Raw genomic sequence first — 25,781 nt, 5'->3', positions numbered from 1 at the left:
TTGGGAAATTAGAGGGTGAGAAAGTGATTAGGAGAAACAAAGGGGCAGAAACTGAGATGGAGAGAGAGAGAGGGGGAGAAGCAGAGTGGGAGAAAATGAGAATTGTAAAACAGGGTGGGAGAAACAGATAGTGGGAACTGAGTGGGAGAAAAAGGGAGGGGCGACAGAAGGGGGAATATGGAAGGGGTGATACAGGTTTGGAGAAGTGGATTCCTTGGTCCCAGGGGAAGGCCAGATCCAATAAGTCTCTGAGTGGCACATAAAACAGTGGGCCTTTCAGGGAAGTGCTAATGGTGGTTCTTACCTGAAATCTGATTCTTCTAAACTAATAGGAATTATTGATTCATTCTACTGTCTCTTGTCACAGCATAGCCTTCCATCTGATGAATCCTTGTTGCGTCCACTACAAAGAATGGTATCCTTCTGTAGCATACGGGGCTCCCACAAGAAAACTGCATTGAGGTAGATGATCAGCCACGATCTGAAATGGAGGAACAGCCGCAAGGGTCCAAATGGCCTATTTCTTTGCATCCATGGAATGAATATGATTTTGATGATTCCAATATGTGTTAGAAATCAGACAGGTGACCTGTAGGATACTGCACCTCTCCATGATTTTAAGAGATATGCTACTCAACTGTGGGCCCTGGTTCGGATGGTCATTCACCAGCTTCCTCTATCCACTATCCCAACTTCAGGTCATTCAGCTGTTGAGTGACCAATGCTAACTCTGTCTTTATCTGCTGTCCCTTCACATGTAACGCTCAACAGGAGTAACTAGGTAGGTTACAAGAATCCAGGGTGATTTCCTTAGCAATTTCCAATCTCCCACATCCAAGTCCCAGTGATTCTGGAAACAAACAGGTGCATTTGTCAAAGCACGTGGGTGGCACGGTGGTTAGCACTGCTGCCTCACTGCGCCAGAGACCTGGGTTCAATTCTCACCTCAGGCAATTGTCTGCGTGGAGTTTGCACATCTCCCAGTGTCTGGGTGGGTTTCCTCTGGGTTCCTCCCACAGTCCAAAGATGTGCAGGTTAAGTGAATTGGCTATGCTAAATTGCCCATATTGTTAGGTGCATTAGTCAGAGGGGGGTGGGTTGCTCTTCAGAGGTGTGGACTTGTTGGGCTGAAGGGCCTGTTTCCACACTGTAAGTAATCTAATTCGTAACCTCAGGCCATCCCTAAGACCTACCACAGCTAATGTCCTGCTTCATTAATGCTGTCACTGTCCTTATTCAGAAAGCTTGGTTGCCCATTTGCATACTGCAAGCTTCCTCAAACTGCAATGTGACGACAAGACCAGAAGATACAATCTCTAAGGTGGATGTAAAATATCAAACGTGCTGTTTCAGGTATGAACAAGGCAGTTCTAACCAACATTCTGGTCAATTTTATCCCTTAAAACAGCATTTCTAGGGAAGATTCGATGATGCAGTATTTTCTTAGTACTGAACCTCCCAATAGCACCCCGCTCTTTTGATATTGACCAACGACAGTGCAGGGCTCCCTCAGTCATGACCCTGCCGACAGTGCAGGGCTCTCTCAGTACTGATCCTGCCGACAGTGCAGGGCTCCCTCAGTACTGACCCTCTCGACAGTGCAGGGCTCCCTCAGTACTGACCCTCTCGACAGTGCAGGGCTCCCTCAGTCATGACCCTGCCGACAGTGCAGGGCTCTCTCAGTGCTGACCCTGCCGACAGTGCAGGGCTCCCTCAGTACTGACCCTGCCGACAGTGCAGGGCTCCCTCAGTACTAACTTCAGAGTGCAGTGCTCCTGTCAGTGGAATAACTGTCCCTCAGAATCACTTGGTATTTCTGTTAAGTGAATCACTCCTCCACGGGCAGTGTAATCAGAACCCATGGTGTGCACACAATCAGCTCAATTCAGCATTGACAAGCTGCACTTTGTCTGCAGAATAGTCACATTTCTACTGATGGATTTACATTCACTCGAGAACCACAGTGGAACTTAAATATAACCTATTCTGCAAGTTGCAACATATTTTGCCAGGAGTTGGAACAGATACTGTTTGTGGAAACAAATTGGATTTCAGAGAATAATGGGCAACAAAGTCTTTATTTTGAGACAGAAATGTTTCACTTAAGAATACAATAAAGTATCAACTTCTGCCATTTGATAGTTTTTCTATTACTATCAGCATAAATCTCAGAGACATTCTCCAGGCCAACGTATGTACCTTTTGTCTCGATCTGTTCCAGTTTAATTTCAAACCGAATGCCCCATTCAGTTAGTCAATAGAAACCTTCAATTCTGCACCTCAAGAACAGAATGTGAATCCGACTCCAGGATTCAGTGTCTGTGCTGGTGCAGCAAGACTTTAAAGACAATGGACAAACATTACAATTCAGGATACTGGGGAAACCTGTACAATTTCTGTCAATGTGAAGGTGCAGGGAACTTATTTCAGGTTATAAATGTCACCTCAATTGCCTGAAGACATCTGGAGCACGCTGACCACTTCCTTCAGTTGTTCAGTCCAGTCTCCATTCCCATTAATCACTGCTGAGTTATCTTTGAACGGGAGATCACTGAAGTAGTTACTACTGTACGTTCTAAAACAAGAAATATGCTTTCTTGGGAGAAGGGAAGGGGGTTAGACTTGGGTCAGTGGTGCTGAGGCAAGTTAAATGGATAAGAGGGAGAAATGAATGAAGATAAGTGAATTTTAACTCTCAAATCCAAAGTACCGTCAGCCAGTGTGTTCACTCCACAGGATACCGAACTGCTGGGGGCACAACGTGTCGTATTCTGGAACCATCTCTGGACAAAAATAAAAACCACAGAAGATGATCCCTTGACGTGGCTTCTCAGCACTTGCCATGAGTGGACTCAGAGTCAGGAATGGAGAGTGAGGGATATCTCCAAAGGCAGGGGAATAGGGAAAGATGTGGGATTAACTGTGTTACACTTCACAAAGAGTTCACGGATGGCAAAGCAGAGCTGGGTACCCAGATTGTAAAGGAAACCACATTCATGCAAACTCCTTTGTCAATGCACAAATGGAAATTGCCAGCACTAATAGCTGCAACTTATCAAGGCCTCTCCAGGCACAGTCCTCAGTCTCTCTGCCTACTATAGTTGAAGGGGAGGATCTAGATTGATAATTTATCACACCCACTTGCACGATACAAAAATCATATTAACACCAGTCTCCTCTGAAGCGGTCTGGCTGTATTCACAGCTGAAGTGTCTATGTCATATCATCAATGATGGCACACATGGCTGCGTCTTTATCACTAACTTCCTCACTCTTGGATGAGGAGTCTATCTGGGTTTCTGCTTGACCGCAGCCAATGCACTCGTCCGTGTCGAGGGGTTCAACCTTCACCTTGGCCATGAGGTCCCCAGCCTCAGGCAGGTCGTCGGGAAGCGAGGAGAGGCTGCTCTGGATCAGCTCCATCACCCGGTCCAGATGCTTTTGGAAGCGTTCGGCCGTCTCCAGGCGCTGCCTCTTCTGCACCTCCATCATCACGCGCAGTGTCTCCCGGGCCTGGTGGGGGCGGTACTCGTTGATCAGGTGATGCATGTGAACAAACAGGAGCTTCAGGTCCTCCAGTTTCTCCTCCCGTTTGATGCTCCCGGGGCTTTTGATCAGGATGTCCAACAGGTCCAGGAAGTTCACCAGAATGGACATGTTGAGTTTCTTGAGCTCTTTCTTGTGGTCGAACTGTGAGGGGTGGAGCCTCTCGATGCCCTGGCCCTCCAACGGGCGAATGATCAAGTCATCGCACTGGAACTGGTTACCAAACATGGTGTAGCTGTCCCTGATGGGAGGCGGTGGCTTCGGAGCAAAGCCTTTGCGGACATTGTCATCTGTGTACTCCTTGTAGTACTGTGCAGGAGGCAGAGGCAATGCACTCACCTGCTGTGGCTCACCCATTGCATTCAACGGAACTGGAACTGCAAAGGACAAAAAATAAGGAATGAGCTCAAATCTGTGGCTTTCGTCTTCACTATCAACAAAGCTGCCACTCAAAGCCTATCCCCTGCTACAGGTGGTAATGAATGTGTCAATTTTAAAATTCTCATCCTTGTTTTGAAAATTCCTCTACAGCATCACCCTTGCCTATTTCTGTAACCACTCCAGGCCTAAAAGATCTCTGAACCCCTTCAACCCTGGCCTCCAATTTTCACTGACAACAGGAGCTCCAGCTGCTAGACCCTGATTACCAGTAGTCCCTTCCGAAACCTCACTAGCTCTGTTACCGCCCGTAAGACTTCACTTAAAATCCACTTACCAATATCTCCTCATCTGTCTGACAGTAGTATTACAGTGCAGAAGGTTGTCAGTCAGCGCATTGTGTCAACCCAGACTGGGGGTGGGGGGAATAACCCCCACGCCCTGTCCCCACCCAGACAGGGGGGAGATTAACCCCCACTCCCCGTCACAGACCCAGACAGAGGGAGAATAAACCCGACTCACCATCCCCACCCACACAGGGTGGGGAATAACCCCCACTCCCCGTCCCCAGCCAGATGGGGTGTGGGGGGGGGGGGGTGTGGAATAACCCCCACTCCCCATCCCCACTCAGACAGGGGGTGGAATACCCCCGCTCCCCATCACTGACCCAGACAGGGGGGTAATAACCCCTACTCCCTGTTCCCACTCAGACAGGGAGGAGAATAACCCTGACTCACCATCCCCACCCAGACAGGGGGGGGAAAAATAACGCCGACTCACCATCCCCACACAGACAGGGGGGGAATAACCCCCACTCCCCACCCTGTCCCCATCCCCACCCAGACAGGTGGGGGAATAACCTCCACTCCCTGTCCCCACCCAGACAGGGGGGGAATAACCCCCACTCCCCATGCCCACCCTGACAGGGGGGAATAACCCCCACTCCCCACCCCCATCCCTGGGGGGAATAACCCACATTCCCCATCCCCACCCAAACAGAGTGGGGAATAACCCCCATTCCCTGTCCCCACCCAGACGGGGGGGGGGGGGGAATAACCCCCACTGCCCATCCCCACCCAGATGGGGGGGGGGAGAATAACCCCCACTGCCCATCCCCACCCAGACAGGGGGGGAATAACCCACACACCCCGTCCCCATCCCCAACCAGACAGGGGTGGGAATAACGATGGAAATGTGTTGCTGGAAAAGCGCAGCAGGTCAGGCAGCATCCAGGGAACAGGAGAATCGACCCCACCCAGACAGGTGGGGGAATAAGCTGAAAAAGTGTTGCTGGAAAAGCGCAGCAGGTCAGGCAGCATCCAAGGAACAAGAGAATCGACGTTTCGGGCATAAGCCCTTCTTCAGGTGGGGGAATAACCCCTACTCCCTCCCCCACCCTGACCGGGGGTGGGAACCCCCATTCCCCATCTTGACGGGGGGCAATAACTCCAATTCCCAATCCTCACTGCCTGTCCCCACCCAGACAGGGGGGAATAACCCCCACTCCCCATCCCCACTCAGACAGGGGGTGGAATACCCCAACGCCCCATCACTGACACAGACAGGGGAGTAATAACCCCTACTCCCTGTTCCCACTCAGACAGGGAGGGGAATAACCCTGACTCACCATCCCCACCCAGACCGGGGTGTGTGGGGGGGGGGGGAAATAACCCCAACTCACCATCCCCACCCAGGCAGGGTGGGGAATAACCCCTACTCCCCACCCCCACCCAGACAGGTGGGGGAATAAGCTGAAAAAGTGTTGCTGGAAAAGCGCAGCAGGTCAGGCAGCATCCAAGGAACAAGAGAATCGACGTTTCGGGCATAAGCCCTTCTTCAGGTGGGGGAATAACCCCTACTCCCTCCCCCACCCTGACCGGGGGTGGGAACCCCCATTCCCCATCTTGACGGGGGGCAATAACTCCAATTCCCAATCCTCACTGCCTGTCCCCACCCAGACAGGGGGGAATAACCCCCACTCCCCATCCCCACTCAGACAGGGGGTGGAATACCCCAACGCCCCATCACTGACACAGACAGGGGAGTAATAACCCCTACTCCCTGTTCCCACTCAGACAGGGAGGGGAATAACCCTGACTCACCATCCCCACCCAGACCGGGGTGTGTGGGGGGGGGGGGAAATAACCCCAACTCACCATCCCCACCCAGGCAGGGTGGGGAATAACCCCTACTCCCCACCCCCACCCAGACAGGTGGGGGAATAAGCTGAAAAAGTGTTGCTGGAAAAGCGCAGCAGGTCAGGCAGCATCCAAGGAACAAGAGAATCGACGTTTCGGGCATAAGCCCTTCTTCAGGTGGGGGAATAACCCCTACTCCCTCCCCCACCCTGACCGGGGGTGGGAACCCCCATTCCCCATCTTGACGGGGGGCAATAACTCCAATTCCCAATCCTCACTGCCTGTGACGGGGGGGGGGGGGGGGAATAACCCCCACTCCCCATCCCCATCCAGACGGGGTGGGGGGGAATAACCCCCACTCCCCATCCCTAACCAGACAGGGGGGGAATAACCCCCACTCCCCGTCCTCGATCAGACAGGAGGGGGAAATAACCCCCACTCCCCATGCCCACCCTGACAGGGGAGAAATAACCCCCACCCTGACAGGGGGGCATAACCCCCACTCCCCATCACTGACCCATACGGCGGGGGGGAATAACCCCCACTCCCCATCCCCACTCAGACAGGGGGTGGAATACCCCAACTCCCCATCACTGACACAGACAGGGGAGTAATAACCCCTACTCCCTGTTCCCACTCAGACAGGGAGGGGAATAACCCTGACTCACCATCCCCACCCAGACCGGGGTGTGTGGGGGGGGGGGGAAATAACCCCAACTCACCATCCCCACCCAGGCAGGGTGGGGAATAACCCCTACTCCCCACCCCCACCCAGACAGGTGGGGGAATAAGCTGAAAAAGTGTTGCTGGAAAAGCGCAGCAGGTCAGGCAGCATCCAAGGAACAAGAGAATCGACGTTTCGGGCATAAGCCCTTCTTCAGGTGGGGGAATAACCCCTACTCCCTCCCCCACCCTGACCGGGGGTGGGAACCCCCATTCCCCATCTTGACGGGGGGCAATAACTCCAATTCCCAATCCTCACTCCCTGTCCCCACCCAGACAGGGGGGAATAACCCCCACTCCCCATCCCCACCGCGGGGGGGGGGAGGGAATAACCCCCACTGCCCATCCCCATCCAGACAGGGGGGGGGGGTGAGAATAACCCCTCCCACTCCTCACTGACACAAGGGGTGGTGAAGGGGCTGAACTGCTCACTCCCAACGATTTGGGGTTAAATACCCGCGGAGTTCCCGTTGGTGTGATCCTTAACTGCGGGGAGGGGGGGAAAAGGCACAGAGGGGTACAACCCTGGGCCTGAGGGAGGCTCAGGCCCCAATCCCCGGCCTCACGTACTTACCGCCGCCGAGCAGCGTCTCCAGGCGCCGGGCCGCTCCGATTGGTTAAAACACCTGCAATGGACAGCTTCCCATTGGATAGATGAGATGTCAGTCACAGTGACGGATGGGGCACATGATGCGGGCAGTGGGCGTGGTTATTACATCCGAGCATGCGCACTTCCCCATCTTTACACTTCCCAGGGACCTCCTTGCAAATGCATACACACACATACATTCATATACACACATATATACATATACACAAATACACATACATACATACACATATTCATATACACAGACATACATATACACATAATTCATATACACACATACATACATATACACATACATATACACACATACATACATATACACATACATACATACATATACACACATACATTCATATACATACATATACACACATACATACATATGCACATACATGCACACACATTCATATACACACAGGCATACATATACACACATACATACACATACATTCATATACACACATACATACATATACACACATACATACATATACAAACACACATTCATACACATACATACAAATACACACCAACATTCATATACACACATACATACATATACACACATACATGTGATCTATATGAACTTCAGTAAGGTGTTCGACAAGGTTCCCCATGGGAGACTGATTAGCAAGGTTAGATCTCATGGAATACAGGGAGAACTAATCATTTGGATACAGAACTGGCTCAAAGGTAGAAGACAGAGGGTGGTGGTGGAGGGTTGTTTTCCAGACTGGAGGCCTGTGACCAGTGGAGTGCCACAAGGATCGGTGCTGGGCCCTCTACTCCTCATTCTTGATGAAGGGCTTTTGCTGAGACGTCGATTTTCCTGCTTCTCGGATGCTGCCTGACCTGTTGTGCTTTTCCAGAACAACTCTCATCTTGACTCTGATCTCCTGCATCTGTAGTACCCACTTCTTCTCAATTCCCAATCCATGACAATTCTCCACCCCATGTGCTTTAACTTTGACCTCTAACCTCTTATGGAGGAGGGCACCGTATCAAAACCCTTCTGAAAATCCAAAAAAAAACACATCCACTGGTTCTCCCTTATTTACTCTATCAGATACATCTTCAGAAAATCTCCAATAAATTTGTCTAGCATGATTAGCTTTTTATCAACCCAGGCTGCTTTGTCAAATCCTGTTAAAGCTTTCCAACTGTTTTGTAATCGTGTTTTTTTTAATTAAAAGCTGTTTTCTCATCAACCTATTCAGAGACGTTATTGTACACCTTTGGAGCAGGTGGGACTGGAACCTGGCTCAGAGGTAGAGATCAACTAGGAGAAAGTGAGGACTGCAGGTGCTGGAGTCCAGAGTTGAAAAGTGTGTTGCTGGAAAAGCGCAGCAGGCCAGGCAGCATCCGAGGAGCAGGAGAATCGACGTTTCAGGCATAAGCCCTTCTTCAGGAATGAGGCTAGTGTGCCAAGTGGGCTGAGATAAATGGTGGGAGGGGGTAAAATTTGGAGGAGGGGCGCTGGGAATACGATAGGTGGAAGGAGGTGAGGGTGAGGGTGATAGGTCGGAGAGGGGGTGGGGACGGAGAGGTCAGGAAGAAGATTGCAGGTCAAGAGGGCAGTGCTGAATCCGGAGGTTGGGACTGAGAAAAGATGGGGCGAGGGGAAATGAGGAAGCTGGAGAAATCTACTTTCATCCTGTGTGGTTGGAGGGATCCTAGGCAGAAGATGAGGCGCTCTTCCTCCAGGCGTCGTGTGGTCAGGGTCTGGCGATGGAGGAGGCCAAGGACCTGCATGTCCTTGGCGGAGTGGGAGGGGGATTTAAAGTGTTCAGCCACGGGGCGGTTGGGTTGGTTGGTGCACCCGATGTGGTCTCCTCTATACTGGGGAGACAGGCCGCCTACTTGCGGAACATTTCAGGGAACACCTCTGGGATACCCGGACCAACCAACCCAACCGCCCCGTGGCTGAACACTTTAACTCCCCCTCCCACTCTGCCAAGGACATGCAGGTCCTTGGCCTCCTCCATCGTGGGAGGTTGGCCTTTGTGATTGTCCGGTCCAAGTTCACCACTCTCTGTAACCGTCTCTGACCTTTGAATGCCATACCAGGTAGTGATACACCCAGACAGAATGCTCTCGATGGCGCACCTATAAAAGTTGGCAAGGATATTCACCGTCATGCCAAATTTCCTCAGCTGCCTAATGAAGAAGGATATTGTTGGGCCTTTGTAAACAGTGTGTCCACATGAAGAGTCCAAGGAAGCTTGTTGTGGATGCTGTTGTTTACCTATTATTTACTTATGTATGCAACTTAACTGTGATCTGTCTGTATTGCTCGCAAGACAAAGCCTCGGTACACGTGACAATAAATTTAATTCAATTCAATAATTGGTGTTGTGGTTCTGTTCGCCAAGCTGGGAATTTGTATTGTAATTGGTATCGTTTTTAACACATTTTCCCCACTTCGGCAGAGTCTAGCACTATAGGAAAGTGCCCAGTAGAGGGGGCATAAACTCTTTCATTCAGTATACATTTATAATGGGGGCGTAATTTTATCAAATTTGCGCAAATGAGTTCAGGATCTTCACTTTGACTTGTGCATTCCATCATAAACTCAGGGATCAGACTGGCTGTGATTAAGTAATGAGTCAAAATTCCTGCCTAAAAGATCACACCACAATTGGCGAAGTTGCATTTGTCTAGCACCATTTCAGGTCACTCCATCATCATGGCTTTACAGCCGATGACCTATGTATATTTGAAGTTGTTGTAATGGAGGAAATGTATCAGCCAACATGTGCACAGCAAGATCCCATAAGATTTCTTTAAAAAAAATTTTTACTGACGTTGATTGGGACCTAAATGCCAGCCTCAGTTCACTGCTGAGGACTCCTCTTGCTCTTTTAAATGGTGTTGCTAAATCTATTTACATCCATCTGAGAGGAGGCTCAATATATAGTTTAAAAATTTATACAAAGACAAACCAAACTTTTATCTTAATCATTAGTGCCTGTTCCCAAATGTTAATTTTAAATCATTTTCAAACATCGATGGAAAAAGAAATATCTGTATAAAAATTGCACAGTTAATATTAGGTGATAACACCAAAATAATGTATCAATAATAAAATATCAACGTAATAGCAAATAGTTATTAAAACGTACATAATTAATATCAGGTGACAATATAAAAATCAACATAAAAAACAATATCAGTTTTTAAAAAACGCACAATTGCTATAATGTGTCCTACGAAACCCAACACTTCCAGCACCGAAGAATGATTTGAATCACACTGACTGAAGTTTAACTTAAACAGGAAAGGAGAAAGTATTTTCTGGTGAGTTTATGTAATTCAGCACAAAACGAATATCGCTGCGAGCAGGGTTCGAACCTGCGCGGGGAGACCCCATTGGATTTCAAGTCCAACGCCTTAACCACTCGGCCATCACAGCACAGCGGAGGCTGGCGGCGCCGTCGCTAAACTGAGTCACAGCGGTGGGCGGTATCTCGACTCTCGAGGTGGAGTTGGTTGATGTGAGTGACAGACCCCGGACGGAGAGGGCGGGGCCAGCCGGTTACGTAACAGAGAACAGAAACAGCATCATGGGGGCGGGGGAGCAGACTTGCATTTGTATAGCGCCTGCCATTGCTCCTAGAACATTTGAATGTGTTTTACAGTCAAGAAAGTCATCTCATTTTGACGTATACTTGATCATAGTTTGTTTTGCACGGCCTCTGTGACGTTTGGGGCCTTTTTCTCAATATCGTCTTGAGTTAGTACAGGTCAGTTGTTGTAGTAGCAGTCCCATTTGCACGATAGAGACAACATTACTAAGACATGCAATTATTATAGAGCCTTTAATTTCATTAAATCTCTCAAGATGTTTTTCGAGAGCGTGGGTCAGATGCAAAATTTAACAGAGGCAACATTTAATTTCAACAAAATTTAACACAGGACCCACTGAGGCAACTGGAGATGTTTAGCGATGGAATTTCAGAGCTTGTGACCAGGTTAGCTAAAAAAAACTATTGCACTGGCAATGGTATATCAAGGAGGCTCATGAGACTGGAGTTGAAGGTGCTCAGAGAATTGGGCTGCAGAAGGTTTGTTTGGGTAGGGAACTGATGCATAAGGGAGTAGTTCTGGAAGAGTTATAAAGAACAAAGAAAATTTACAGCCCAGGAACAGGCCATTCGGCCCTCCAAGCCTGAGCCGATCCAAATGTACTGTCTAAAACTGTCGGTCAATTCCTAAGCATCTGTATCTCTCTGCTCCCCACCTACTCATGCATCTGTCCAGATACATCTTAAATGAATCTACCGTGCCTGCCTCTACCACCTCTTCTGGCAATGCGTTCCAAACGCCCACCACCTTCTGTGTGAAGTAGCTGCATGTATCCCCCATAAACTTTTCACCTCTCACCTTGAAAGCATTACCTCTCGTTATTGAATCCTTCACCCTGGGAGAAAGCTTGTCTCTATCCACCCTGTCTATACCCTTCATGATTTTGTAAACCTCAATCAGGACCCCCCTCAATCTTCTTTTTTCTCGTGAAAATAAACCTAACCTATTCAACCTCTCTTCATAGCTAGCACCTTCCATACCAGGCAACATCCTCGTAAACCTTCTCTGCACCCTCTCCAAAACATCCACATCCTTTTGGTAATGTGGCAAGTAGATCTGTACACAGTATTCTAAATGCGGCTGAACCAATGTCTTGTCCAATTTTAACACGACTTGCCAGCCCTTATACTCAATACCCCGTCCAATGAAGGCAAGCATACTTTACGCCTTCTTGACCACTCTATCTACCTATGCAGCAACCTTCAGGGTACAATGGACCTGCACTCCCAGATCTCTCTGCCCATCAACTTTTCCCAAGGCTCTTCCATTCATTATATAATTTGTTCTAGAATTAGACTTGCCTAAATGCATCACCTCACATTTTTCTGGATTGAAAGCCATCTGTCACTTTTCCGCCCAACTCTCCCGTCTATGTATATCCTTCTGTATTCTCTGACAGTCCTTATGCTTTTTGCCACTCCACCAATCTTTGTGTCATCTGCAAACTTGCTGATCATACCAACAGTGCCCTCTTCTAGATCATTTATGTACATTACAAATAATAGTGGCCCTAGCACTGATCCCTGTGGAACACCACTGGTCACCTTTCCCCATTTCGAGAAACTCCCTTCAATTATTACTCTCTGTCTCCTGTTGCTCAACTAGTTCTTTATCCACCTTGCTGGAACACCCTGCAAACCTGTGACTTCACTTTCTCCATTAGTCTACAATAGGGAACCATATAGGGTCAGAGTCATAGAGATGTTCAGCATGGAAACAGACTCCTTGGTCCAACTCGTCCATGCCAACCAGATGTCTTAAATTAATCTAGTCCCATTTGCCAGCACTTGGCCCATATCCCTCAAATTCCTTCCTATTCATGTACCCATCCAGATGCCTTTGAAATGTTGTAACTGTACCAGCCTTCACACTTTCTCTGGCAGCAAATTCCATACACACACCACCCTCTGCGTGAAAATGTTGCCCCTTAAGTCCCTTTTAAATCTTTCCCCTCTCACACTAAACCTGCAAGGTTTGTGAAGGTTTGTAGCTCAGGTTGCGGTTTAGGGTGTAGGTTTGCTCCCTGAGCTGTAGGTTTGATATCCAGACGTTTCATTACGTGGCTAGGTAACATCATCAGTGGCGACCTCCAAGTGAAGCGAAGCTGTTGTCTCCTGCTTTCTATTTATACGTTTGTCCTGGATGGGGTTCCTGGGGTTTGTGGTGATGTCATTTCCTGTTCGTTTTCTGAGGGATTGATAGATGGTATCTAGATCTATGTGTTTGTTTATGGCGTTGTGGTTGGAGTGTTAGGCCTCTAGGAATTCTCTGGCATGTCTTTGCTTAGCCTTTCCCAGGGTAGATGTGTTGTCCCAGTCGAAATGGTGGTTTTTTTCCACCGTGTGTAGGGCTACGAGGGAGAGAGGGTCGTGTCTTTTTGTGACTAGCTGGTGTTCGTGTATCCTGGTGGCTAACTTTCTTCCTGTTTGTCCTATGTAGTGTTTGTGGCAGTCCTTGCATGGAATTTTTAGACGACGTTGGCTTTGTCCATGGGTTGTACTGGGTCTTTTAAGTTTGTTAGTTTTTGTTTGAGAGTGTTGGTGGGTTTGTGTGCTACTAGGATTCCGAGGGGTCTTAGTAGTCTGGCTGTCATTTCTGAAACCTGTTGGACTATAACCTGGTGTTGTGTGATTTTTAACTTTGTACACCCTAAACCTCGATGAGCACCTCGCCAAGACCTTCCCCACGCCTCCACTTCTCGCCTTTAAACAGCCACCAAACCTTAAACAGATCATTGTTTGCAGCAAACTGCCTGGCCTTCAGGACAATACCAAATAAACCTATAATGGTAGACACTGCAAGACGTGGCAGAGTGTTGACACGGATATCACCATTACACGTGGTGAGACCACCCACCATATACACAGCAGGTACTCACTTATGTAACTTGGCTAATGTTGTCTATCTCATACGCTGCAGGCAAGGATACCCTTTAGGCATGATACATTGGCGAGACTGATCAGAGGCTACAGCAACAGATGAATGGACACTGCACAACAATCATCAGCCAGGAGTGTTCCCTCTTGGTCAGGGTATACTTCAGTGGTCCAGGACATTCAGCCTCAGAACTTCAGGTGACCAACCTCCAAGGCAGACTTCGGGACAGGCAACAGCGCAAAGTGGCCGAGCAGAGGCTGATAGCCAAGTTCAGTACCCATGGAGATGGCCTCAACCAGGACTTGGGGTTCATGTCACACTACAGATGACCCCATTACACTATACACTCTCTCTCTCACACACACAAGCCCACTCACACAGACCCTCTGTCATACACAAGCTCTCTTTCATATACACACACACATTCTCCACAGTCACACCCACACCTGTAACCTCTCACAGATGTATACCCCATTATACTCACACACAGACACACACTCTCACCCCCACATAAACGCAATCGCTCGGTCTCCCCTGCACACACACATATAAGTTTGTTGGGTGAATTTGTACGTGGAGAAGTACATTTTACTTTGATCAAAAGCTGCATAAATTCATGCAGGATTCTGTAACTCCCACTTCAGAAATAGAATCAGTCTGACCAAACATTGCGACACAGACAGACTTTAACCTCACAGATATCGCTATGAGCGGGGTTTGAACCTGCATGGGGATACTCCATTGAATTTCAAGTCCAACGCCTTAACCACTCGGCCATCACAGCACCCACCACCAAGGTGTTATCTGAGCTGGGATGGCACCTATTGTTAAAAGTTGTCTTGAGAATGTAACTTTAAAGAAGTTCTTGGATTTACATATGAAGGAACCAAAGATTGATCATTCTCAAAGATTAAAATTCACACAACACCAGGTTATAGTCCAACAGGTTTAATTGGAAGCACTAGCTTTTGGTGCGCCACCTGATGAAAGAGTGTCGCTCCGAAAGCTAGTGCTTCCAATTAAACTTGTTGGACTATAACCTGGTGTTGTGTGAATTTTAACTTTGTCCACCCCAGTCCAACACCGGCATCTCCAAATCATTCTAAAAGATGAAAGACTTAAGCTAAATGTGTTTAATATAACATTCCATGACACTGCAAACCTTTTGCTATAAATTCTATGTGTTTTGATTCTGCCCCACAACCACCTGATGAAGGAGCAGTGCTGTGAAAGCTAGTGCTTCCAAATAAACCTGTTGGACCATAACCTGGTGGTGTGTGATTTTTAACCCTAAACCTATGCCCTCTAGTTCTGGACCTCCTCACCCCAGGGAAAAGACCTTGTCTATTTACCCTGTCCATGCCCCTTATGATTTTATAAACCTCTATAAGATCACCCCTCAGCCTCTGACTCTCCAGGGAAAACAGCCCCAGCTTATTCAGCCTCTCCCTGTAGCTCAGTGTTGAGCTGTGTCGAGCTCTGTCTAATCAGAAGATATCAAACGGTCTTGGGGTTGACTCTGTTGCGCTCTGCCATGAGTATCCAAAGGGAGCAGATGTGGATGGTTTCTAATCAACCTCTTCAGTCAGGCCATCAACCCTCTTGTGGTTCAGTGGTGGTGTCCCTACCCCTGGACTGGGAGGCCTGGGTTCAAGTTCCACCTGCTCCATTTCTATTAGGAAGTAGATTAAATGCAAATAAAATTCAGTCAAACCAGGGTGCAAGTCCCACGTGCTCGAGAGGGATGGAGCATAACATACCTGAACATGTTGATGGGAGATATCTTCAAGCAGGTCACAAAGGGTCTCTTGTGGTGCGGTAGTAGCATTCCTACCTCTGGGATTAAAAAGGTCTGGGTTCAAATCCCACTTGCTTTAACTATGTGTAATTAGCATAACTGGCATCTTTCTCTGCTCTGCAATATCATGACAGACCCCTGGAGCAGGTGAGATATGAAATCTCCTGGCACAGAAGGGAGCAGATGTATTCTGTACAGCTCCTGATAGTCCTCAGTCATTATGACGAGCAATAATGATTGATAATGTGTTAAGCTACCTTACTATGTAAGAAAGGTGCCTTTTCTGTTTAGATACATCAGTGGTCTACCATAGAGCCACGAGTCCTAGAGATGTACAACCCGGAACCAGATCCCTCGGTCCAACTCATCCATGCCAACCAAATATCCTAAATTAATCCAGTCCCATTTGCCAGCATTTGGCCCATATCCCTCTAAATCCTTCCTAATCATATATTCATTCTAATGCCTTTTAAATGTTGCAATTGTACCAGCCTCCACCACTTCCTCTGGCAGTTCATTCCATACACGCACCACTCTCTGCATGGAACAGTTGCCCCTTAGGTCCCTTTTAAATTTTTCCCCTCTCACTCTAAACCTATGCCCTCTAGTTGTGGACTCCCCCACCCCAGGGAAAACACATTGTCTATTTATCCTATCCATGCCCTTCATGATTTTATAAATCAGCCTCTGAAACTCTAGGGAAAACAGTCCCAGACTATTCAGCCTCTCCCTATAGCTAAAGCCCTCTAACTCTGGCAACATCACTGTAAATCTTTTCTGAACCCTTTCAAATTTCACAACATCCTTCCCATTGGAGAGAGACCAGAATTGTACATAATATTCCAAAAGTGGCCTAACCAACGTCCTGTGCAGCCACAACTTGACCTCCCAACTCCAATACTCGGTGCTCTGACCAGCAAAGGAAAGCATACAAGCTCCTTCTTCACTATCCTATCTAGATCTTTAGATAATTTGAGAGGCCCTAAGCTCACATAGAGAAAGGAGGATTAGTGGTAGCAACTACTGAAATCAGAAAAAGACAATGGTATCTGAGAAGATGTCAGGGACTATCACCCTGTGGATACACAGTAATCCAAATTATTTAATGGTAAACATAAAAATTAGAAGCAGGAGCAGTTTATCCATTAAGATTAAAGGTAAAGTCCTCCTGTCTCATTAGAGAGACAACTGGTGGTGGTTTAATCTGAGGGTCACCATGCTTTAGGAAAGGAAGAGATTGAGAAGGTGAGTTCTTCATGGTAACCTCAGCTGGTGCAGGAATTGAACCCATGCTCTTGCTGTTATTATACATCACATAACCAGCCATTCAAGTTAACCAACCCAACAATTCAGCTTTATTTCCATGTTTAATGGGAGAGCCTCTTATTTCAAAATGTAACCCCTAGTTACAAATTCACTCGTGGGGAAACATCCTCTCAACATCTATCCTGTTAAGCCCCTTCAGAATTCTATATTTCAACAAATTCAAGTGACTGTCTTTCAGCAAATGAGAGTAAAAATCGATAACATGAAACTGAGAACTCCTCTTTCTTTTACCTGATTAATTTTCATTGTCCGCTTTCCGTTGTAAAGGTTTATTGACTGACTCAGAGTTGCCATTCTGTCCTGTTGGTTTTCCAGCTAACCGTCCTCATTGTGGTTTTATTCCTCATCGGCAAACGGCCAAATTCATATCAAATTCTCTACTGATTGCTGATAAGGTTAATATTACATTTTGCTTCTTGCACAGGTCAGCAGAATAGAATGCAATGGAGGAGAGCTTGAGAGAAAGCCTTGCATTTTTATAGCAGCTTTCAAGATATTAGGACCCTAAACACTTCACTGCCAATGTCGTACATTGGAAGTATAGTCACTGTTACAGTGTGGACAACCAAATAATGCACTGCAATATCCCACAAAGGGGGCTCTGATTTGGACAAGATAATCTAATGCAGTGACATTGGATGAGGGGTAAACATTGACAAGGACTTACAGGAACAACCCCCTGCTCTTCGTCAAAATATTCCCATGTGATCCTTTATATCTACCTGACCAATCATATTGGGCCTCAGAATAACATCTGATCCACAAAGACATCACTCCAACAGTGCAGTGCTCCTTCAGTACTGCCCCTCTGACAGTGCGGCACTCCCTCAGTACTGCCCCTCTGACAGTGCAGCGCTCCCTCAGTACTGGCCATCTGACAGTGCAGCACTCCCTCAGTACTGACCCTCTGATAGTGCAGCGCTCCCTCAGTACTGACCCTCCATCAGTGCAGCACTCCCTCAGTACTGGCCATCTGACAGTGCAGCACTCCCTCAATACTGACCCTCTGATAGTGCAACACTCCCTCAGTACTGACCCTCTGACAGTGCAGCACTCCCTCAGTACTGACCCTCTGACAGTGCAGCCCTCCCTCAGTACTGACCCTCTGACAGTGCAGCACTCCCTCAGTACTGACCTTCTGACAGTGCAGCACTACCTCAATACTGACCCTCCGACAGTGCAGCACTCCCTCAGTCCTGCCCCTCTGACAGTGTGGTACTCCCTTAGTACTGACCCTCTGACAGTGCAGCACTCCCTCTATATAGTCTTTTTGATGGTGCATTTCCTCTCTGTCAGTGCAGTGAATCATGGAATATTTACTGAAGCCTCTGGAGAGGGATTTGAACCCACAACCTTATGACTCGGACATGAGTGCACTATCCCCTGATAGTTAATGCACTGATGAAATGAATCTAATATTTCACAATTGTTCAATTGTCTTGGACCCTAAGCACTTACAGTCTTCACAGGAAACCCATGATTTTGAGCTCTCTCAGGTAAACTATTATGATCCTGGAAACCAGAGCACCCGGAGGAAACTAAGGCAGACACAGGGAGAATGTGCAAATTCCACCCAGACAGTCACCCGAGGCTGGAATCGAACTGGGGTCCCTGGTGCTGTGAGGCAGCAGAGCTAACCACTTCACGACAAATAGAATATTGTGAGGCCTGGAATAGATTGGACATGGAGAAGATATTTCTACTCGTTAGGGAAACTAGGACCCAAGGGCCCTGTCTCAGCTTGAAGGGACAACCCTTTAGAAATGAGATGAGGAGGAATGTCTTCAGCCAGAGGGTGGTCAATCTGTGGAACGCATTGCCACAAAAGGCCATGGAGGCCAAGTCATGGAGCGTCTGTTAAAACAGAGAGAGATTGGTACTAAATGAGTGAGGGGGTCAAGAGTTATGGAGTTAAAAATCACACAACACCAGGTTATAGTCAAACAGGTTTGTTTGGAAGCACTAGCTTTCAGAGTGCTGCTCCTTCATCGGGTGGTTGTGGAGTGTAAGATTGTAAGACACAGAATTTATGCAAAAGTTTACAGTGTGATGTAACTGAAATTATAAATTGTTGGTTAACAAACAAGGCATTTTTCAATGTATAATTTCAGTTACATCACACTGTAAACTTTTGCATAAATTCTGTGTCTTACAATCTTATTCTCCACAACCACCTGATGAAGGAGCAGCGCTCTGAAAGCTAGTGCTTCCAAACAAACCTGTTGGACTATAACCTGGTGTAGTGTGATTTTTAACTTTGTACCTCCCGGTCCAACACTGGCATCTCCAAATCATAAGGGTTATGGACGAATTCCAAAACTAGAGGCTGTAGGTTTAGGAGGGGAAAGACTTAAGAAGGACCTGAGGGGTAACTTTTTCACGCAGTGGATGGAATGAGCAGCCAGAGGGAGTGGTGGCCTTGGTTACAGTTCCAAGATTTAAAGGGCATCTGGATGGTGTGTGATAGGATTGCTGGCAAATGGGACGAGGTCAGATTGGGATGTCTGGTCAGCACAGACAAGTCAGACTGAAGGGTCTGTTTATATGCTGTAAGATCTATGACTCTATGGATGGGGTTGAGAAACATATCTGCCATGATCAAGTGATGGAACAGACTAGACTGGCCGAATGGCCTGATTCTCTTCCTGTATCTTATGGCCTTGTGGTCAAATGCAGCCTCATTTGTGATACTGTCACTGTTGTAATGTAGCAAACATAAAACCAAATATTTACTCAATATGATCTTGAAATCTGTAAGCTGATGTTGGGTGTTGCCAGGGTTGGAGAATGTCAGATATAGGGAGAGGCTGAACAGGCTGGGGCTGGTCTCCCTGGAGCATCGGAGGCTGAGGGGTGACCATATAGAGGTTTATAAAATCATGAGGGGCATGGATAGAGTTAATAGACAAAGTCTTTTCTTTGGGTGGAGGAGTCAAAAACTAGAGGGCATAGGTTTAGGGTGAGAGGGGAAAGATATAAAAGAGACCTGAGGGGCAACTTTTTCACGCAGAGGGTGGTTAGTGTATGGAATGAGCTGCCAGAGGAAGTGGTGGAGGCTGGTACAATTGCAACATTGAAAAGGCATTTGGATAGGTATATGAATAGGAAGGGTTTGGAGGGATATGGGTCTGGTGCTGACATGTGGGATTAGATTGGGTTGGGATATCTGGTCAGCATGGATGAGTTGTACTGAAGGGTCTGTTTCTGTGCTGTACATCTCTATGACTCTATGACTCTATTTCCAGATAATTTGTTTCTCAGGTGTCGATTGAGGGATGAATATTGGCCATGACAATTGGGACTGGGTTCTTTTACAAAGTACTGCCATGGGGCTGAGAGGACAGACGGTCTTTCAGTTTAATGTTTTATCCAAAAGACTGCTTCAACAGCCCCTCAGTATTGCACGGGAGAATCAAGCAGGATCTTGCACTGGAACTTGAACTCACAATGTTAGGACTCAAACATACTGAGTTGGTGAACATTGTAATGGGGAAAACAGCTCACACTGCTCTGTTGCAGGTCCCTGGACCAGAGTATTCAGGCTGGTCGCATTACTGTGTATAATGGGATTCCAAATCTCACTGTCCTGGCCTAGCCCTGAGCCAATGGTCACTCTTTCCAGCTTAGGGTATGAGAGAATCGATTGCGTCCCTGGGATCCCTTGTGAGGCATGGGGGAGGAGATACCACCCTCACTGATAAGAATCCAAAACTCTGCTCAAAAAAAATCAGGATATCCCTCTTCCTGATTTCTGATTCCACCTGCATGGACCTTGAAATCAGGAATCCTTGAACTCCTCTGTAAGTATTTGGATTATCTATCACTATCCAATGCGCGTTATATGACTGTATTGGTTATAATCTGCTGAAACTGCTCAGAAAGAATGAGTGATGCAACTTGCATTTATATAGCACCGTTAACACAATATAACATCCCATGATGCTTTCCATGAGTATTGCCAAACAATGTTTGACACTGGGCCACTTTCAGAGCTATTAGGACAGATGACCAAGTGCTTCATCCAAGAGTCAGGTTGAAAGGAGTTTTTTAAAGGGGGAGACATTTTGGGCACTCAGGCCCCATGGAGCTGAAGGTACAGCTGCCAATGGAGAGGGATGGAGATCAGGGAGACACCGAAATTCAGGGGATTGGACGAGCACAGAGATCTCAGGGGGCTGGAGGAGCTCACAGAGATAGGGAAGCAGGTGAGGAGGGATTTGAACACAAGGTGTGAATTTTAAAATTGAGGCATTTCAGGGCCTGGAGGCATCAGTGAATACAGAGGTGATGAGTGAACGGGATTTGGAGCACAGTTAGCAGAAGGATTTATGTGAGGGAACCTTAATGACTGGATGATAGCGTACAAGATGCACAATTACAGCCCCATGTGATATAATGGTACCAGGGACAGATGAGGTGAATCCTGTTATACCACAAACAACATGTCCTTCCATGGGCCATCCTGGAGAACAGAGGACAATGAAGCAAACCTTGGACAAAGAAGTTACCGATATTTAATTCTTAACATGATCTGGGTTATTGTCCGTCCTGTGCCAAAGTGCTGAGACTGATTGGTTTAAAAAGACATGCTCATAAATAATTGACTTTAATCCCTGCCATCACTTAGTGCAGCTCCTGGAACTGAACCAACAGCGGTTTCATCTGAAGAGGGAGAGAGAGAGCGAGAGAGAGAGCGAGAGAGCCGCGGCTAATTCCCTAACATGAAATTCTGCAGCAATAAATCACAAATTCGGGTCAGTCTGTATTTTTAAATTCCAGAAAAGCAAAGCATTTTTACATTTCAAAAGTGTCTTTCAAAATCTCAATAGTCACTGTTGTAATTTAGGGAATGCAGCAGCCAATTTGGGCACAGAGGGATCCCACAACAGCAATGCAATAATGATCAGATAATCTGTCTTTTGCTATTGACTGAGGGATAATTGTTGGCCCAGGACATCAGAACTTTTCCTTCACTCGCAAAGGTCGATTGGTCATTGATTTAAAAATCTCCTTAAAAAGGGGAATATTCCAGCAGTCCAGTGCTCCCTCAATACTGCTCCTCTGAGAGTGTGGCACCCCCTCAGTACTGACCCTCTGAGAGTGCAGCACTCCCTCAGTACTGACCCTCGGACAATGCAGCACTCCCTCAGTACTGACCCTCTGACAGTGCAGCACTCCTTCTGTACTGACCCTCTGACAGTGCAGCACTCCCTCAATACTGACCCTCGGACAATGCAGCACTCCCTCAGTACTGACCCTCTGACAGTGCAGCACTCCCTCAATCCTGACCCTCTGACAATGCAGCACTCCCTCAGTACTGCTCCCTTGACAGTGCAGCACACCCTCAGTACTGACCCTCTGACAGTGCAGCATTCCCTCAGTACTGACCCTCTGACAGTGCAGCACTCCCTCAGTACTTCACTGGAATGTCAGTTTTCTGACAGAAAGATATGGGAGCTCTCCACTCAGCTTCAACTGACAGTGTAAATCTGATATATAGGGTCCGTCAACGTGTTCATGTGTTTGCAAGGCTTGACCAGTACAGAGCCATTTAACTTGCACTGCAATATTAATCCATGAAAGCAGTCATGACCCTGAACCATTGTAACTGTTGCCTGTGACACCTATGCACTGTACTATTTTCCCTACTCTTCTGCTAATTCCATGTGAGGGAGGGTCGTGTCATGGTTGGTGTGATTGCAACAGGATGCACTGCAGTCCCTCACCCCTTGTACACCTGCTTTGTTCTTTGGCCAAGACAGCCAAATCTCGGCAGACTATTTGACTGTAGCGTGCATCACACAATGTCAGGTTTTTCGCCTTAAATGGGTAACCACTTAATGAGTAGGATCGGGACAATTGCTCTGTGAGGCTGGTAGGAAGTCTTGGGGTGAAAGTTGGCACCAGGTGCTGGGAAAGAGTGTGTGATAGAAAGATAGTGTTCCTCCTCTCTCTCTTGCTCATTGCCAGCGTCGGTCTTGTCAGGCAATGGATGGTTTATGGATAGTCTGCGTGGGTTTGCTCCGGTTTCCTCCCACAGTACAAAGATGTGCAGGTTCAGTGAATTAGCCATACTAAGTTGCCCCATAGTGTTCAGGGATGTGTAAGTTAGGTGCATTCATAAGTGAAATATAAAGTAATGGGGTAGGGGAATGGGTCTGAGTGGGATACTCTTCAGAGGGCTGGCGTGGACCTGTTGGGCAAAATGGCCTGTTTCCCCATTGCAGGGATTCTATGTGAGCATGGGGAGATTTATTAATAGAAGCCCTACAGAGGCCATTCAGCCCATCAAGTCTGCACCGGCCCTCTGTGTAGGATCCAACCCATATCTTGCTTCTCTCCTCCCCTGTGCCAGTAACCCTGTATTTCCCGTGGGTAACCTGCATATCTTTGGACTGTGGGAGGAAATAAGCAGAAACCCATTCAGACACAGGGAGAATGTGTCATCACCCGAGGCTGGAATTGAACCCGGGTTCCTGGCACTGTGAGGCCACTATGCCTCTCCAATCTAACTGCCCAGAGGGCAGTGCAACTCAACCGTGCAATAGAGTCACGATAATTCTGTGCTTTCCAGTCTTAATAGTCACCAGCCACATATGGCGAACTGAAAATGCTTTGGATTTCAGATTTATCCAATTGCACTACAGATTACTGAAAAAGGAGAGAGTGATAGACTCTGATATTAGACGTGTGATATCAATCCTCATATTTGCATGGTATTTGTTTAAGGTTCCAGTGTTTTCGTACTATGATGCTGAAATAAAAAGCATAGTGTCCAATGCTTTCTGAACATTGTGAATTGTTAACTTCCTTAGTAACTGAATGTTGAGAGATATTTGTTCTTGGCTAAAGATACGCATGCGAAGTAGATTGGACTGTGTTGTATGTATGTGGTTTCCAACCAAAATTAATGCTTGTGGTTAACACAGTGTTGCCATAGCAACACATGTGATGAGTCAACAATGTCTGTTGGACAACACAAATGTAGAGTAAGCAAAGGTTCTGCTCCTCGCGTGGGAACTGGTTGGGTTTCAAGGAGAGCACTTTTGCCCTTCCTAAAATGATACAATGGTACAGAACAGAGGAAGGCCAAGCAGTCCATCAAGGCCCCTGCTAGCTCTTTGAAAGAGCCATTCAATATGTCCGCTCCAATTTTCAGCGTCCAGTCCTAAAATCAAATCTCATTTCGCAGTGCTGTGGTGTGAGGAATCAAACTCACAACCTCTGGGCTCCTACTCCAGTACCAGGGTTGAGCCAGGGATCAGATTCACCAGCAGCATCTAAGATTTCAATGCATCATATACACAGCACAGGAATAGGTCATTCAGCTCGACATGACCTGGTCCTTTAACGTCATGATGGGGAAGTGTCCCTGTCAGGTTTGAGTGGAACTCCCTCCCTCTGGGCAGCTCTTCACCCTGGGAGGGAGAGGGGAGGGGGGAAATCTGTTCTCTTGTAGCAACTGGAGTGAATTCAGGGAGGGACGAGACTCTGCAAACTAGGAGTATTTGAAGATCTGAAGTTGGAAGTTTCAAAATCAAAAGATGAAGGGCTTATGCCGAAAATGTCGACTCTCCTTAAGGCAGGAACAGGATACTGATTAAGGATGATCAGCCATGACCATATTGAATGGTGGTGCAGGCTCGAAGGGCAGAATGGCCTACTCCTGCACCTATTGTCTATTGTCTATTGTCTATGATAGATCGGTCTTCCCAGATTGTATTCTGTATTTACTGCCCTACGGCAGGGCCTGGGACTGGGAAGTGGGTCATCAGGGCCCAGTAATAGTGTGTGGGGAGGGGGTGTGCACTGTACCAGAATGGGGGGATGGGGAACACCAGAGTCTATGATGTCTCCCTCATGGAGGATAGTATTTACCTTAAGGGATCAGTAATCCAGAACACTGACTAATAATCCACACAACAGCAGTTTGTAACTCAAGCGAAAAGCCTGGTCCTGGTGAAAGTGACAATGAAGTTTCAGATAGTAGGAAAACTCAAACCACTCACTCACTAAAGCCTGTCAGAGAAGGAAATTTTCCAGCTCAATCTAATCTAGGTCCAGATGAAACTCCAAATGCACACCTACTCTGGACTGCCTCTGGAACATGGCAGCAATATCCTTTATTTTTAAATCCATTGGCAGTGAGTGGTTCAAGGAAATGGCTCATCACTGCCACTTCAGGTGTGCAAGGACAGGCAATAAATACCAAACTTACAGGTGGCACCCACACATGAGGAAGGTACTTTAAAACAAAAACAGAAATTGCTGAAGAAACTCGGCAAATCCTGCAGAGTCTGTGGAGTTAATGTTTCCAGTCCAGTCACCTTTCTTTAGGGGTGACTGAAAACTCGCACCGTTAACTCTGCTTTCTCTTTGCAGACTCTGCCAGACCTGCTGAGCTTCTGCAGCAATTTCTGTTTTCATTTCAGATCTCCAGCATCCACAGTTGTTTGTTTCAACTGAGATGTTTTAACATAAAGCCGATCTCACAGGTCTGGGGCAAGACTGGTAACAAACTGTTGGCCCTGGGGGAAGAAGGGCCTCTGAACCATCCCATCCAGCAGGACTCTGCCTGTTCCGCCCTGTCTGTCTTGTCCTGGGCAAACATCAGGAACACTAGACTGGCAGCCCTCATCCGTATCCATAGAGGCCTTTTAAAGATGGCATCCGTGCCAAGGATGCTCCTCAATTCCAGGATATCCCAGCAGTCCTCGATTTGCAAGAGTGTTTCCAGGAATGAGGAACGTCAGTAACAGATTGAAGAAGTTGGGATTGTTTTCATGGGGAGAAGGCGGAG

At 47.3% G+C, this 25,781-nt stretch overlaps 1 protein-coding gene and 2 non-coding genes across 4 annotated transcripts; all 3 read right to left on the bottom strand.

The window, feature by feature from the left end:
• Positions 1-2,059: 2,059 nt before the first annotated feature.
• Positions 2,060-7,459, bottom strand: med7 (mediator complex subunit 7). 2 transcript variants are annotated; one of them, XM_043703141.1, is made up of 2 exons: positions 7,360-7,459; positions 2,060-3,923 (listed from the first exon to the last, which is right to left on the bottom strand). In XM_043703141.1, the coding sequence occupies exon 2, from the start codon at positions 3,901-3,903 to the stop codon at positions 3,214-3,216; it is 690 nt and encodes a 229-aa protein (XP_043559076.1). In that variant the 5' UTR covers positions 3,904-3,923; positions 7,360-7,459; the 3' UTR covers positions 2,060-3,213. The 2 variants fall into 2 exon arrangements, with proteins under 2 accessions (XP_043559076.1, XP_043559077.1); XM_043703142.1 differs by lacking the exon at positions 7,360-7,459 and adding an exon at positions 7,242-7,261.
• A 3,266-nt stretch (positions 7,460-10,725) lies between these two features.
• trnas-uga lies at positions 10,726-10,807 on the bottom strand. Its single transcript has one exon. It is a non-coding gene; the product is annotated as a tRNA-Ser (tRNA).
• A 3,752-nt stretch (positions 10,808-14,559) lies between these two features.
• On the bottom strand, positions 14,560-14,641 carry trnas-uga. The gene has a single exon. It is a non-coding gene; the product is annotated as a tRNA-Ser (tRNA).
• Positions 14,642-25,781: the final 11,140 nt, after the last annotated feature.

The sequence above is a fragment of the Chiloscyllium plagiosum genome, chromosome 14 (genome assembly GCF_004010195.1).
Source record: "Chiloscyllium plagiosum isolate BGI_BamShark_2017 chromosome 14, ASM401019v2, whole genome shotgun sequence".
Taxonomy (NCBI): domain Eukaryota; kingdom Metazoa; phylum Chordata; class Chondrichthyes; order Orectolobiformes; family Hemiscylliidae; genus Chiloscyllium; species Chiloscyllium plagiosum.
This window is presented reverse-complemented; position numbering and strand designations above follow the sequence as displayed.